Below are 17,162 nucleotides of genomic sequence, written 5' to 3'. Positions count from 1 at the left end.
GTATACATTGCTTATATTGGCATTAAGAATTACAAATGGTCAGTACCTTTAGATGCAATGCATCTTAAAATCAACTGCATGATGAAATCACAACTCTGCCTTCACTGTATCTTGATAATGGAGTGATACCTTTGTTTATACAGATATTAGGAGAACCTGACAAATGCTCTAGTAAAAGTGTTCAAAAAGGAAATATAGATCCTCATCATTTCCTGGGATTGCTAAATTTGTCTTTTCACTGTGAAAGGAAGTTAGACTTTAAAAGTTTTATATAGAATTTTCTTTTTGCCTGGATAATTTAATTCTAAAGTACAATAATAATGCAAAGAATTAAATGAATATTGTTCTGCCAACAGCAAAACCTGCTGCTTCAGATTGATTACCCCTTCCTGGCTTGTTGGTGTGGCCATAGGCAATGATTGTACCCTCTAGACCTGAGTCTTGGAAGAATTGTTAATGATGGCCAGAGGTGTGAACAAGGGCTAGGAATTTTTACATTTACTTTCAACAAAAGGGGCTAGTTAAGCATACTTAATACCTCTTTGATTGTTCTCATCTAGTTCTTAGAAAATCATTGTGTTCTGCCAGACTTTCATGTAGCTCTCTCCCTCATATATGAAAAAAATTCAATGTATTATGTGAGATAGTATGAGGATAGGGATATCTTTTTCTGTATATCTTTCTTTTTCTGTACTATCACGGAAGTTCCAGAGTTTATGTAAGGGTCCCCGAGGACATTTCTATATTGTTAATTATTTTCCCACAAAATATAGGAAATCATTTGTTAGAATGATGTGCATGGTAATTATTTGTTATGAAAATGAACTTATTTTTATTTATTTTGATATAGCATTTTTCCTTCATTCTGGAGATATCCCAGATGCCCAGAATTTTGGGACCAGAATTTAAGGATTCCATCAATATATTTATGTCCAATAATCAATCACTGCACAAGCATTTATTAAGCACCTACTGCACACCAGACACCCTGCTAAATGCTGTGGAAGATAAAAGGAAAATAGAAATGACCCTTGTCCTCAAGGTGCTTAAAACTGAATGAGAGAAACAATGTATATAAATAGGTACATACATGATACATACAGAGTAGATGAAAGGTAACTTTTGATAGGAACTAACATCTCTAACATAGGAGGAAACCAGGAAAAGTGTCTGGCAAAAGGTGGTGTTTGAGCAGGGGCTTGAAGAAATTCGGGGGTTCTAAGGAGGCAAGGTGCGAAGGGAGATGAGGCTAGATGTGGGGGACAGCTAGTGGAAAGGCAGGGAGATGGAAGATGCAGCATTGTGTGTGAGGACTATGGCAAGTAGGTCAGCATGGCTAAATTGTGGAGTTCGTAGAGGGGGGCATCGTGCAAGACATCAGGAAAGTATGAAAGGAAAGGTTGCTAAGGTCCTTAAATGCCTAACGAAAGAGTTAATGTTAGATCCTGGATGCGATAGGGAGTTTATTGAGTAGGAGGGCTGAAATGGTCTCACCTTCACTTTAAGAAAATCACATTGGTAGCTATATAAAAGAGGTTAAGTAACTTGTGAGGGGTCACACAGCTAGTAAATGTTTGAGACCAGATTTAAACTTAGTTCTTTCTGACTCCAGGTCCAGCACTCTATCCCATCTACTGCACCGCCTCTCTGCATTGTTGATGTGTTGTTTGAGATGCTTATGGAACATCCAGTTTTAAATGTCTAATAGGCAGCTGGTAATATGGACCTGTATGCATGGTTGTAGGTATAGATTATATGTGCATGCATGTATATATGTATAAATGTATGTGAATGTCTATGTATATATTAGGTTGATTGATCAATCTGGGAGTCATCCGGGTAGTGGTGATAACTGAACTAATAATATTACCAAGTGACAGCGTAGAGAGAAGAGAAAGGGACTGTGGAGAGTACTTTGGTGGTATACCAGCAGTTAATGGGCAAGATTTAAAAATCCAGCAAAGGAGACCAAGGAGAGGTCAGACAAGTAGGAGGAGAACAAGAAAGAGACATGACAGCAAAATGCAGAGGGGTCCAAATTACTATGGGAATGAGTGCTTTAGAGATTTTGTCTGTTCTTGCTAATACCTGTTGGCTGGAAAGGGGAAAAGCAAAACTATATTTCCTTTTCGAAATTAAGGGAGAAAGGGGAAAGTAAGTGAGGAAAAAAAGTGTTCATTTGGAAGACAGCAAGGAAGAATGGAAAAGACTAGGCCTGAGAATAAGGAGAACTGAATTCTAGCCTCAGCTCTGCTACTACATGACTATGGGCATATAAGCTTTCTCAGCCACAGTTGCTTTATCCATAAATTTAAGGAGATGGACTAGATGCCATCTAAATCCTTTCCAACTTTCAAAAATCAGTGATTCTAGTTATACTTGTTAGAAAGGCTCTTTAAATACAGTAAAATTTTCAAAAAGCATTGTCATTTTAGCATCTGTATGCATGTTTTCAGTTTCTAAGAGGATGATAATAATATCTAACATTTATACAACGCTTTACGTATATGATGTTATTTGATCCTCATAGTAACCCTGTGACAGTAACATAATAGTGTATCCTTGTGTAAGTCTCAGAGAGAGAAGTATAAATCAGTTTTAGCTATAATGGTTTCCATAAGCTCAGTTCACAAGAATAGGAAATGCTTCAAATAATCCTGTCTTAAATGATACAGTGCTGAGAAATGTTTTTGAAGCCATCTATTTTGAGATTCATTTGGCACTGTCTAGTGGAGATTAGGTATCATTTATACTCCTTAAGTGCTTAGGTTCCTATTAGATTTGGGAACTGAATGGTAGGAAAATATGTGGTCTAAATGTAACCTGAGGATCCCAAGGACAGTCAGTCCCTTAGTCCAAGAGAACCTTTGAAAGATTTTTGTTTTATTTCTAACAGAAAGTCAGTTTAAGAGTTCTTGGAAATAAAGTGCTGAGCAGTAGCTAATACATGTCTGTTAAAATCATACTAACATTTTATTTCCTTCTTAAAGATGATAAGCTGATCTTAAGGAAGAGAAAAATTGTAAGGTTCACAGTCTTCTAGAGTGTAATTAATCAAACTAATTAAAGCATTAGAAGTATTATTCTCTAGGTATAATAGTGATAAGGCAGGTAAATAGTGACTATCAAATTGTACTTTCTGGGTAGCTGTCAATAGTATAATGAGTGTTAAATGAAAGATAACTAAGTGTTAAGTGGAATTTCATTGACTTTTTCTGGGCTTGATATAAACATTTGTGCTCTGGGATTTTTCTCATTGGAGGATATAAAAATCTGGCAAGCACTGTAAGCAAAATCTACCTCTCTGCCTCATGCACTTGTCACAGTATTGATAGTTACTGCTATCAACAAGAATGATTCCACAAGTGAGACCATTTGAACAAAGAGGGAGGCAATGGTACTGGACCTGCAGTTCTTGTCTTGCCTTAACAACATACCTCTGGTGAAATGAATAAGGAATAAGGAAGCCATGGTCCAGAGCTGAGGAAAATGTGAGACGTTTGATAAGCAGTCTACATAGTTCAACCGGTCCACTGAGAGAAGGTCAAATTATAATGGACTCCAGCTATAGCAAAGGAAATTCAGTAATCAGTCTGTACAACTATTACTGAGAAAACTCAGCTACCACATAATACTTTATAAGAGGATTAACACACACAGTGTAAAAAGTATCCATATTATGAAAAAGAAAACGTGTGATTTCATCAATATGGGGAGCTTCTGATGTGGTAGCTTCCCCCACCAAGCTGCCTGAGTAGATTAAGTTCGAGAGAGTTAGCTTAGACACTGAGAAATGAGATGGCTTTTCTGAAGCCACTTAGCTGTAGGATCTGAACCCAATGTTTTCTAAGTCTAGTACTCTCTCTATTAGTTAATGCTATGTGCTACCTCTAAAGAAAATAACATATATATGGAGAGTTGCAAAGCAAACATTTAAAAATTTTTTTGATGGGTCAATTACATACTAAAAAAGTTTTATAGGAACTGATCTGTAATTGATCTCAAGCTTGAAAATAGTTGTAGATATTTGAAAATAGTAACATTTATTGGAAACGCTCAGGGCCATCAGAAGTATCTCTATTGTAATATAAAAAAGATTCATTAATTTTTTATGGGTTTGTTGATGCTTTTAAAAAATATGGCTGCAAGGTAAATGTTATCACATTTAAGGAGTTTTAAAGAATGGATCAGGCTATGAGTTTTAGAGAATTGGGTAGAAATTTGGAGTATTCCTATATTCATTATATTTGGACAAATGACTTTGCATTTCCTTTTAACCTTACTTAAATTGCTTTGCATGCTGCCTGAAGCCATTGGTTTTTAAGTCATTTCATTGACTTTCTAATTTGCTAAGTGGTTGTCTCATTTTAAACATTAACAAAATGTTTGGAATTAGTTCTTACAAAGAAGTACCACAACTTAGAAGATTGCATATGGTTACTCTAAGAGCTAAAAATTAAAATAAAAACCATATATATATATATATATATATATACACACACACACACACACACACACACACACACACACATATATACATATATGTATATTTGTGTGTATATATCTATAGATAGATATATAGAAAGAAAGAAAGTCTTCATGGGTTGTATATAGCTCAACAGGAGTCCACTGAGAGAAGTTCAAATTACAGTGGACTCCAGCTATAGGAAGGAAATTTAGGTAAGCAGTTCAGTATGACCTTTATTAAGAAAACAACTCATTATACCACAAAGTAATATATGAGGATTAACCAAGTATAAAAAAGTATCTACTTTCTCAAAAAAAATCAATCAATCATCAGTGATTGATTGATTAAATCTAGTACAATAGGTTTTCACATTCTCAAAGAGAAAACATGGTTTCGTCAACATGGGGAGCTTCTGGTGTGGTAGTATTTCAGATATGGGAAATTACGCCTATCTTGGACCAGCAGCAGTCACACATCTATGAAAGTTCAACATTGATATGTTATATTAAAAAACATTATTGAGAAATGAGGAGTTTGAGGAAATAGTCAAAAGCCCAGCATTAAAAGTGCTTCCCTAGGAAGGGTAGAAAAACTTATCTGTACTCATTCATAGTCATTCATAGTCACTGATATAACAATCAAACTTCTTTTTGTATGTAATCAAAGGTTACTGCCAAATATTATTTCTCCATGAACATTTAGGAACAGTTGCAGAAATTGGCGTCTGTTTTTCACACTATTTTGCCTCACTTTTGAAGCATAGAACTTGAGCTTCTGCAAAAATGTATGAGGCTATAGAGGCATCAGAGCCAACAGCATACATCATTTTCTCATAGAGATCCCTATGCTTAGAAGGGGGAAATTAAGCCATACCTGGAATCTTGAAGATCTGCCAACAGAGTTGTTAAAGAATTAATGCAAAGCTCCTATAGGTATTTTCTTCAGAGGACCGCAGTCACAGGTTGGTGATTTCACAGTGAATTAGGTAAAATATTCATTTTGTAAACCCTTTTCTTGCTTCTTGCTAATTCCACATTCAGAACCATTAAACGTAGAACTCATCAGATTCAGTGTTGGTCCAGTCTTGTTCACCAAATTGAATGTTTCACTGTAAGTTTTCTCCTGTCAATAAACTTTCTTCTTTCTCTCTTTCTTTCTCTCTCTCTCTCTTTTTTTGTAGGATCTGGGGATAACGAAAGTGGGTCATATGAAGCGAATTCTTCAGGGAATTAAGGAGCTAGGAAAGAGCACTCTACTGTCTGAGGTGTAATCCTACTGGTGCTACTTCTTGAAAGAGGGAGAATTGTTAGTAAATGCAAAATTATCAGAGGCAATTTGCTGTCCTTGTAGTTTACTGTGTGGATAAATAAGCACTAGTACACCCCATGTAGGTGGGTTTGTTTATATTGTGGATGAAAAGCCTGGTTGGAGGTGTTAAAAAAAAAGATTTTGTGCCAAAAAAAAAACACCCAGTACATTCTGTGAAGCCATTTTCTTATTGTGCAGACCTGGCGTGTTCAATGTGCACATGTTGAAGAAAATCTAGAGCACAGTAAACTACAATGTGTGAAAGATGGAGATGTGAAGTGGAGAATGTCCTTAATCCTGGCCTAACGTGGCTTTCCTACAATGCAACAGCATATCGTTATGTGGAGACAGGTTTCACTTTGACGGATCTGAGGCAGAGGTTCTTCCTTGGAATCTCCATTCAGAGGAGTGAGATTAAAGTCTTGTGGTTTTGCACATGAGATCGATATTGCCTCAGGAGCCCAGAATGCAGTGGTCAAGGGAATAGAGTTAACTCCACAAATACCGTGGGTACAAAGTACAGTGCACGATGCTCCTGCCTGAACTGACTTTCTTTTTGTTGCATGACACATCTAATACTTTTAACACTTGAACAACCTCAATATTAGTTTTTAAAACAATTTAATTTATTACTCCCCAAGTATTTTTTTTGTTTTTTTTTCTATTGTTTAGTGTTTTATTTTATCTAAACATCCTGTGGTTAAGAACTTGTAGATGTGAATACATTGTGTTTGTGCCATGTTCAACACCAATGTACATTTTATGTAAGCTAGTTTTCTTTCAGTAAATCATGTGCAGTAGGTATATCAGTTAAGAAATCTTTCTCATCTTATTACGGCCCATTGTATAATAAAACTAGTACCTGACTCCCCAAATGAAAAGCTCCATCATAAGTTTCTCTTAGTTCATTTAAACTGAAAAATTCTTTCATGTTCCTTCTTGGACGTATAACATAATATCCTTGGTATATTTATCACACACATTTCTTGTAAAATATTTTTTCAGACATTTAAAAATATTTAGCTTTGGTATGTATAACCATCTTCTATATGACAAAAGCAGGTAGGGTATTAACCCAGTGCTGACTATTTCCATATTGTACCTTGGGGCTACCTAATAAACATTGAAAAAAAGCAAGGATTTAACCCAGATGAAATCTTGAGATACCATTTCATTGATATTTTCTAAGTATTTGTTTGCCAAATACATAGACAAAATAATTCATACAAAAATAACTAAAAGGAAATTTCTTCAAAAGTAAAGACTGGTTAAGTATTTGATATCCTTACCTGTGACTTGTGCATGGTATAGCTGATGAAATCATGAAACTCTAATGGAGTAGGGTTCCTTCATCATTCTATGGATGTCTATAAAAAAAAAGGAGTCCACTGGGTTCCTGGTTAGCAGACTGTTCTGTTATGTCACATATCTATATCATAATGCTTTCATGTCTAATTTATAAATATAAATTTCCACCAAAATATTTGCTTACCATATTGAAAAAAGGGAATCTTGAGAAGTAATTGAAAGGAGGAATTTTAAGCCTTAAAGCTAAAATTGGTTTTTAAGTATGAATTGATCATTGTCTAATGTGCATTATATGATTCCATGCTGATACGTGCACAAAGGAACCCTTGCTCCTACCCCTTTCATGCTCCCTACCCTCCTTTATGATCTAAGCATTTTTCTGTTAGCTTGCAAAACAAAAGAGATGGAACTAAAACTTCAGACTCTTATATCAGAGGTGCCTCTCATGCTATACCAAAAAGAGAGAAAGAGAAAGCTACTTTGGAAAATATGGAAGTCTAAACTACATTTAGGAAAAATAAATAAATAAGCTAAATAAAACATTTCTACTTAGCTTTTAAGAAAAGGAGGGTTTTTAAGCTCTTCTACATTCAAGCATGCACAAACATCTTAATGTTTTAAAATAAATTATTTTTAAATTTTGCTCAACATTGACCCCTTTAATTTTAGGTGGTATATGTGATATCTCTATGTGATCTCTATATATACCCGGCAAAATCTCAATTAACTAGAATTTCAAAACTGGAACTAAGATTTTTGCTGCAATTGTCTTTTAGAAGAATCATCCCCCCAAAGCAACTCCGATATTAGGGATTTAATTTTAAAAATAAAATTAGAGCAATATTCCTTGTCTGTGTGCAAAACTGCCTCAGCCCAATCCAATACACTAACAAGGGCTTTATCCCTTAGCCTCTCTGGGCTCCTGTGAGCTTGATGAGGGAGCCAGATTCCCGTAGCTAGTAAGGTACAGAAAAGAAGGCAAAGAAACCTTTCTAGGTAGAGTTTGGAAGGTGATTTGGGGAGTGAAGGGGAAGATGTTTGCTATCTGATTCATACCATGGCTAAGACATGGAAAGCTCATTTCCCTGGACTGAGCTGGTTGACTTACCACCACTCATGGTGGGCACAGGCTTCCTCTGATTTCCTCACCCCCAACCCTTCAGGGGCTTGAGAATCCTACACAAGGAATCGTGAAGCCCTGCCTTGGGCCATCTTTTACAAAGTGAGAAGCTGGTTTCCATTTGTTCTTTTGGACTAAAGCAGAGGGCAGAGTAGCCCTAGCCAAAATTTTAAAATAATTTCACTTCTTGTGCCTAACTAAGCCACTAGAGCTAACTTCAGACACATTCCTCTACTCTTTTATTATTTACCACTTGCCACTTCCTTTGTTCTGGTGACTTGAGATTTCTGCTCTAGTTGAAACCCTCTTCTTGGTGACCACAAGTGAGTGATCAGAAGATTGGTCTTATGGGAACTGGAGTAGGATCAGAGGTGCTAGGCCTCTATGGACCCCCAAGCCTCCCATAAACTCTAGTTATGTATGCTTAAGTGTCATAATTTGTTGTTTATGTCTTCATTTAGCCCCAGTTTAAAAAAAATTAGGAGGATAATTACTTTTGTTAGAGGGTGTTCTTACATCAGTACCACCTCTGCTCAGATTTTCATACTTTCTCCAGCAATACCTTTTGATTTGATTTAATGTATGTTTGTTCCAATGAAATATTCATAAAGGAATGAATCTTTTGGCAACAAAAGTCCATAGTAACCTTTTTGTTTTCAATTTAAATGCACTTGTGCTTGCTTTGCCTCACGTTTGAGAACACAAAGCACTACACAGAAAGGATTAATTGTGCGTTGAATAAAAATTGGGAAGTCTGAAGTGGTCACAATTGAAATCCCATTTTGCATGTAAGCCTTTCAAAGAAAGAAATAATGAACTAGACAAGGATATATTGTTTTGTAGTGTGCTCTCTTAATTCTGTAAAGTAGTACTTCTTAAGTTAATGGTACCTTGAAAGAGTACTCTGAAAGTTAACTCACTACTTCCCTAACCATAGTCACATAATTTCTTATATGATCTATCCTATTGTCTGTTATTTTAATCAGGTATCTTTTCAGAATTCACTTGGTTTAAGAAATCCTTCACTTATCAATGTGTATGTATAGGTTATTTACTAAACCATTGCCAAAGATGCACTAACCATTTTGGTGCCTAAGTGGAACTACTTTAGGCTGTTTTAATTAGGTGTTGCTTCAGGAAAACAACTTTAATGTAAACTGTGACTTAGACAATTCTATTTGATATTAATTCTACACATGATTTCAAAACATACTAGGAACAATTATTTCGAAGTCAGTGTTTTAAACCTTCATGTTATATAGATGTGAATTCACTACAGGATGTAGCTATCTAATTATGCACTGAGAAAAATCTCTCAACCTAATAAATGCTCCTGTCTCCTCTCCCTGAATAACTTGCCTATGCACCTTGAAAATGCATGGAGAATAAAGGTATAATGTTAGACAATGGTTATGCAAATGGAAGGAAAATGAATTATATAAATTAGATAAGGAAAAACCAGCCCTGCAATTTTCTCAAATGCAAAGAGATTGTGTATTGATTGAAGGATGACCCAAGCAGCAGCTCTCATAGAATTTAGTCATTCCCTACTCCTTATTCTACTAGTGCTATATAGTGTGTGTGTGTGTGTGTGTGTCTGTGTGTGTGGTGGGAGTAGGGGTGGAGGGCAATTATAGGTATGGTGGTGGTATGTGTGAAAGAGTCTAGGATTTCATTTTATTGTTTTGCTATGACTTCCTACTATTTTTTCTCCTCTTTGTATAATATTTTTAATTGTGCTTTCCCCCTATTTCTGGTAATCAACTCTTCTATCAACCTTCTTATAGGATGGTACTAGCTGCCTTTGAATTATATGAAGTTGTCTTAAAGAAACACTCTAAATTTGAAAAAAAGGTCGATTATTATTATTTTTTGTAATAGTCAAAAAGAACATTACATTGGTTTTCTCCTTGTCACTATCATTTTTGTTCTTGCTTTATTATTTTTCCCCCAATTAAAATTTTTTTTATGTAAAGGGGTATATAAAATGTAATAGTTCAAAGGATTTGAGGCAAAAGGCAGCTGTGTTTTTTTTTGTTTGTCATATATTCCATCTTTAGGGAAAAGGAATTCCACTATAGTCACTTCTAATGCATCAAAGCTCAATTCAATATCAATTTCAAGTATAAACACTTTTCTCATTCAATAGAAAACAAGAACTTTATTTCCATTCATATGCTGAACATGCTCTATTTACCTATATTTATGTGCTCAACTGAATTTTTAAAAATCTCCTTTCAAAGCCTCATTGGGAAAAAAAATAAATAAATGAAAACAAGCCATAATGTTGACATTGTTCCCCCTATCCAAACACATTTTTTAAAAAATACTGTTTTTCTAAGTTATAAATGTTGTGTGTGTGTGTGTGCATGTGTGTATATATCTGCGTGTGTGCGTTTATTATGTAAAACATGGTAAATTATCTATTTGGTAAGAATTACGCTTTAGAGTAAATTAACAAAATCTAGAGGAAGTTAGTGCTATTTCTATTCATTAAAATACATGAGTTTGATACTCTGTTAAATAAAATATGACATGCAAGTGGATAAAGACATAAAATATATTTTGTTTGTGATCCTTAATGTTTGATTGCACTATTAATGTTTACCACTGTTTATTCATATCTGTATCTGTGCCTCTAAGTATTAAGCTTATGAATAGCGATTTTTTTTTTACAGTTCTGGTAACTGGTAATTAGTGCTCTAGAAGGTTTTGATAAGTGTAATGGTTGTGGTTTTATGAAAGAGATTATATTAAGATAATAAATTGGAGTAATATATTTATCCTATAACTAGGAAAATACATGATAATTCTAAATTGTTAAATGATAAATTGGTTATTTGTCCTATCTCAGAAATAAGTTAGAAGTCTCACTTTCACATTCTATAGCATATTTATACAACAGGCTTTTCCTTTTACTGATTTTGGTTTTTTTTTTCCTAATGAATGTTTTGCTGTGATTTTTATATCAGAATATTATCATGTTGCTCATTCAAACTGCAAAGATTTATTCTCGTTTGCAGGAATTTTATGTGGGTAAAATATTTGAGTAACAAACTAGCCTTATATATGTGGTTAACTTTGGGGCAAGAATTTTAAATTTTAATATTCTGTTTTTGAAGAGAAAAAAAGGAAATGTTGACATCAATAGCAGTGATGATAGACAGCATTAACAAGGTAATAATCAGTAGAAGGCTTCACCAGTTGTATAAATCAATGTATTTATCTCTATAAAATATATTAAGGAACTTGATCTTTTATACAAATCACATTTTCTAGTTCTTTTATACTGCTGTTGCATACTTGTTAATAATGCTGTTAATAATTTGCTTACATACTTGAAGCACTCATTTCTGTCAAACAGAAGCCCGTCTTGTTCCTTTCTGAAACTCCTTGTTAGTAGAAAGATGACTCTCTTTCTAACAGATAAATGGATGGCTGAAATTAAATACTGCATGCTAAAGTCATTTGGGATGTTATTGCAGAATTATTGCATTTTTTGAAGTGTGGAGAAATAAGAAAATGGAAATGAATTTCAAAAATTTAAGAATGTTGATGTTTTATCCACATGTTCCAGTATGCTAGTTTTTTCTTTACCACCCAAGCAAATTTCTCTTCAAACCCAACCTTTTGCCCAATATTAATTGTCCATCTCTGTGGCTTGGGAGAAATCAATAATTGCACACCTAACATATATACAAATAAGCATAGAAAGTGTTGCAGTCTGCAGGGAAGCATTAAGACCCATTCTAGGGTTTCGTTTACACAGTTATTTAAGTATGCATTTGCAATTTCACTATCTGTATATGGATGTAGTTTATTTGTATTTTTAGAAATCTAGGGAACCCATTTTATTTTGTCATCAATTGCCAACACTCAATTATACAACTGGGTGCATACTTGTCTTTTTAATTATGTTGATATGTATTTAAAATATATTTTATATGAAAAAAACTTATAAGTTTTGAAAAACAAAATTTTAAGCAATTTCAAAAATTATAGCATACAAACAAAAAAAATCCATTCCAAGTTAGTATGAAACAGTGTTGTGTGCCTAAATTTAGTTCATTATTCTTAGAAACCCTAAAGTCAATTTAGAAATCAGTTTGCTTTTATAAGGCAACTAACAAATTTTATATATTTCCAAGCTGTCATAGAATATTAAGGATAATTTTTAATAAATTATTATAAATGCTTTAAAAATAAAAAGGAGAATACGTCACATCATGTATTGACACATGAACTGATAGACAGTGACAACTCAGTTACCGGCTGGTATGGTTGGGCATATGGAAACCAAGATCCAGTAAAGTATTGGTTCCTTGAGGGTGCAGCCCACTACCAGCCTGGTTCTTGTGTAGTTACCTTTCTTGCCTGGCTTTTTTATTTTTTTGTACTGCTACCCTTTCCATTTTTTCCCCTATTATTTCCTACTAAATCCTATTAAATTATAAATTAAATTAAATCCTATTAAATATTCCTATTATTTTCTATCCTTTTTCCTTAAGAGAAGATAGAATTCTGTCTTTATATGTGGAATACATCATAAACATGATTTTTGTTGCCTGAATGAAAATCTATTTGTAATAGAGGAAGAAATGTAGAAATCAGGATTTTTTTTTTTGGTTGACCTAGGAGGGAAAGTCACATAAATCAAAATAACCTCATTAAAATAATCAAATTAGGGGCAGCTAGGTGGTGCAGTGGATAGAGTACTGGCCCTGAAGTCAGGAGGACCTGAGTTCAAATTCGACCTCAGACCAAACACTTAAAACCCTTACTAGCTGTGTGACCCTGATAAGTCACTTAACCCCAATTGCCTAAAAAAAAAAAATTAAGAAAAATAATCAAATTAGTTGCTAGCATGAAGCTATAGTGGTAAAAGAAGCACTTTTTTTTCTTGCATAATGAATTGTTACCTACCACCACATGCTACCTGAGCATTGCTTTAAAAGTGTCTTTACTCAAGGATTTGATCAAATACGTTTGTGCTTTTTGATGTAAGATAATGTGTCTTATGGAGCCATAGCTAGCGTCAAAGAAAATACCCTGTATGGCAGATGTTAAAATATAAGAAAAACTGGATTAGAAATAGTTGATCAGGTGTTTTCATTTTTTCCTCACTAACTAAATTAGACTGACAGCAAGACTGATCAGTAGACTATACAACAAGAATATAAAATGGATGAAAAATAATGATTCAGTGGCCTAGTATGCAAATGAGAAGAAATTGAGGTTCTTCCTTAAGAAAAAAAAAGTTAAATTTTTGAGTGGTTTCTCAATGTACAGAATAGTGAGAATGAAAATTTTCAAAATTGTACATTTCCAAGACTCCTTCTAGCAAATGAGACAAAAATTCTATTGCTATTAGCTTATGAAAGATGATAGAATGATAATAAAATTATCTGGTCTCCAGAAGATGATAGTAATTGAATTTTATATAAAAAAGAATTTTCCCTCCAGCCAAGAAACTTAGTAACCACTAATTGGAAAAAAAAACCTATAATATGTACTAGTGCCATTAATGGAGATTTGGGGATTTTTGAGATACTGTTTTTTTAAGTGCCAAATCAAAGTTCTTGCAGTGTCTGTGCCATTGAGGCTGTCATTGGGGCAGGGAGGGTTACTGAATGGATGACTATTTCAAGTTACATGAAATCTGTTACCATTTAGATGCATACAGTAAAACAAGAATGCAAACATAAAATCCAGACAATACTTCTTTTGTATCTTTTCAATGATAAAATTTAGGAAGAACCTCAAAGTTCATATAATAGTATTAATATATAGGGTCTTCCAAAAGTCTTATTGAAGCTTTAAGCTATTGGAACGCCCTGTATTTGCAAGTGTGTGTGTGTGTGTGTGTGTGTGTGTGTGTGTGTGTTTATGTTTATCTTAGCCATAAGCTAAACTGAAACTTATGTTTGTAGCAGGGAAGAAAACTTAATATATTCATGAACTATAGAATATCAAAGCTGAATAAAACCTTAAAGAGCTTCTAGTTTAAGGATTCTTAACTTGGCAGTCTGGTAAAATTTTATATATGGACCTCTTCTCAAAATTGTATTTTTAAATGCATAAAATAAAATCCATAGGGTTACAAAGGAAAGCAAAAGTTATCAAAAATAAAGTTGTAATATTTTTCCCCATCTAAGTTCATGGACCTTCTGAAATCTATCCATAGGTCTATGGACCCCAAGTTTAGAATTCCTACTCTAATCTAATCCCTTTATTTTAAAGACGAGGGAACTGAGATCCAGGAAGATTATATGCTTTGCCTGGCCCATGGTACGCCCTTAAAGTGTGTCTTGATTGATTTCCCGAGATCACATCATGATTAGTAAAAAGAGCTGAACCCAGAAGTGTGGTCTTTTGATTCTAGGCTAAGTTCAGCACTTCTTCCACTCTACCATCCTACCTCAGGTGATGATGAACATTTTTTGGTAAAGGATAATAACTGGTTACCAAAATGACAACTATTTTTATCAGAAAATGCTACCAAGACTGAATTCCTACTTCAACATAGAAGCCTAGGAAGCTCACATAGATTTGTGAATTAAAGCACATCATAATTCACTGATAGGCATCAATTATTCTTTTCCTATTTTGGACATTGACATTTGTCATATGTAATATGAACACACAGACATTTTGCATATTTATCGAGTATTCAGAATGAACTACATTTTCAGTGCTTTTGTATACTGAAGAAGAACCAAATGAAACAGTCAAGTAAAACTTGTTTTTAAGTAAAATGACCTAAGCATTCCAATTTGTGATGTTTTCCAAATGCTTCTAGTTTATTATCACTTTTAATTATTATTGACATTATAGTCTGGAGGCTTGTGAAATTACAGCATTACTTAAAGACTGAATATGTTTCCAGTTAAACTGTTTTCCTTTCAATATTTCTTTTCTGTCATATGAGTTTATATTAAATTAACTTATTCAATTTGTGAACTTGAACACCAGGTCTTATGTAATATGGCAAATACAAGAACACTTAATATTTTAAAAAGTAGGTCTTGGAAAGAAACGAGGTATATTTTATTTAAATGAACATTGAATTCATAGTGGAAAACATCCCACCCTCACCCCTGGCAGTAACCAAAGTGCGCATTATAAGAGATTCATTCCATCTTTCTGCTCAGATATTTTCATAGTTTAGTGATGGCATCAAAGAACATTTTTAGCCATCTTTGGTTAGAAAGGCATAGTTTAATCAATTATTCCTCATAACTATAGGCTAGTCTGTACTGACTGATCCAACTGATAGTTTTTACATTTAAAATAGGAGTTAAACTCAAGGTTCATCTTAGGAGATTGAATTGTCTGCTTTACTTTATAGGAATCAAAACATATAACCATGAAGTGTTAATGTACACCTATAGAAAGAACACTTAAAATCATATTTTCCTGAGTTATTTCAGACTTTTTGAAGACATACATACAAATTTATAGATATATAAATTGCATATATCTATATGTTTGCATTTCTAATCTTACTATGGAATGGAAAGTGATAGCATGTAACATTCAGATAAGGACACATAGTAATCCTAATATAAGCTTATAGTAAATACATTATTTTCAGATTCACATGCATTGACCTATCTGAAATAAAAAATCGGTTGTGAGTTATAAGAGAAGAATCTTTGAGCACTGTTAGTTTGTTGGGTGTTAGATAATGGTTTGTATTTTTGATGTTGTTTTTCTAAGAAAAAGTCACGTATATCTACGTGACTACTAAATGCTAAAGGGGAAAAAATCCTGTTGCAACTAAAAACATTATTTAAACAGACCTAATTTGGAGTCACAGTTTGCATCTTTATTAAATATCATCCATTTGTAAGCTTCACATAACTTTAGGGAATCTGTTTTTATCATGCAAACAATCTACCAAAGAAAAGGTGAGGCACACCAATTAGACATGACATCTTTACACAACACACATTTGTTTTCTCTTTCAGCAAAGATGATCACAGACTGAGTGGATTTCCTGTTCATAATCATCCTGACAGTATGAAACTAAAATGCAGTTCCTTCCGACCTTTACGCTGCAAAAACTAGGCTTTTGGTGGTATTTCTCTCCTTTTCAGTCTTTGTGATTTGTTTCTTTTTAAGGATTCACTTAATCTATTGTCAAACTCCTATCAGTTTATGCCTAAAATAGGCAAAATGGCTTCTCCCTGTTACACAGTGGGCTCTGTTTGCTACAGAAAAGAGTGGAACTGTATGTTTGGCAAATATGCCAATGAAATATATCTATTAGAACAGGAGTCATTACTTTGGCTTGATTTGCTTTTAATAATTGTAAGGACATGTTGAGTTTTGTTTGTTTACATACTGTTTACAATGGCACAGTTTTATTTTTAATATATATATGTATACAGCAATTGAGGTATTTATTGCATACTATTTTAAAGATGTTTTATGTGTTTTCACCTTTGGAATATATTGTTACATTTCCTTGTACAGAGATTTTGGTGGCTTTGTTAATGTAGTTAGTAATTTTTATGACTACTAAGTGACCAGTTTTCGGTGCCTTTTATTGTGGGATGCATGATTACATATTTATTGTATGGAAGTCACTGAGATGTGTATTTTTGTACCCTGCTGGAAGCAACGGTTGATTTTGTTGTACATAATGATGGGAGATGTTTCTCCTAAAGGATCCTCACTTGAGATCTTCCTTCTCAAATAAACAGAATGCATTCAGTGGATGTGTCAAGCCTATGTTCTTTCATGCTTCTGGGGACATGGGAGGTTCTACATTACAAGTGATAGACTGGGAATTTTTCTGCTGCTTTTCTTTACAAGAACCATGACCACTCCAAAAATGCACAAATATTAAAAAGCTTGTAATCTATAAGACATTTATATCTAAGTTTTGAAATCTTGATCTCACAACCCATATTTTAGCTGAATGTGGGGTTGGAAATCTGAAAATTCCAATTC

The 17,162-nt window shown here is 33.8% G+C and overlaps 1 protein-coding gene across 10 annotated transcripts in view; it reads left to right on the top strand.

Moving 5' to 3' along the window:
• The window catches only part of DGKH (diacylglycerol kinase eta), a 226,951-nt gene extending 210,029 nt beyond the window's left edge, over positions 1–16,922 (top strand). For 8 of the 10 annotated variants that reach the window (XM_078147618.1, XM_020977016.2, XM_078147617.1 and 5 more), the window contains one exon: positions 5,649–16,922. In XM_078147618.1, the coding sequence (XP_078003744.1) occupies positions 5,649–5,738 (90 nt within the window). In that variant the 3' untranslated portion in view covers positions 5,739–16,922. The remainder of the gene's footprint in view (positions 1–5,648) is intronic. The other 2 variants (XM_020977013.2, XM_020977010.2) reach the window with 1 other exon arrangement.
• The last annotated feature ends 240 nt before the right edge of the window (positions 16,923–17,162 follow it).

Source organism: Phascolarctos cinereus, unplaced genomic scaffold (assembly GCF_003287225.1).
Source record: "Phascolarctos cinereus isolate Bilbo 61053 unplaced genomic scaffold, phaCin_HiC Scaffold_7;HRSCAF=346, whole genome shotgun sequence".
Taxonomy (NCBI): domain Eukaryota; kingdom Metazoa; phylum Chordata; class Mammalia; order Diprotodontia; family Phascolarctidae; genus Phascolarctos; species Phascolarctos cinereus.
The sequence above is the reverse complement of the archived record's forward strand: the minus strand, read 5'-3'. Positions and strand labels throughout refer to the sequence as shown.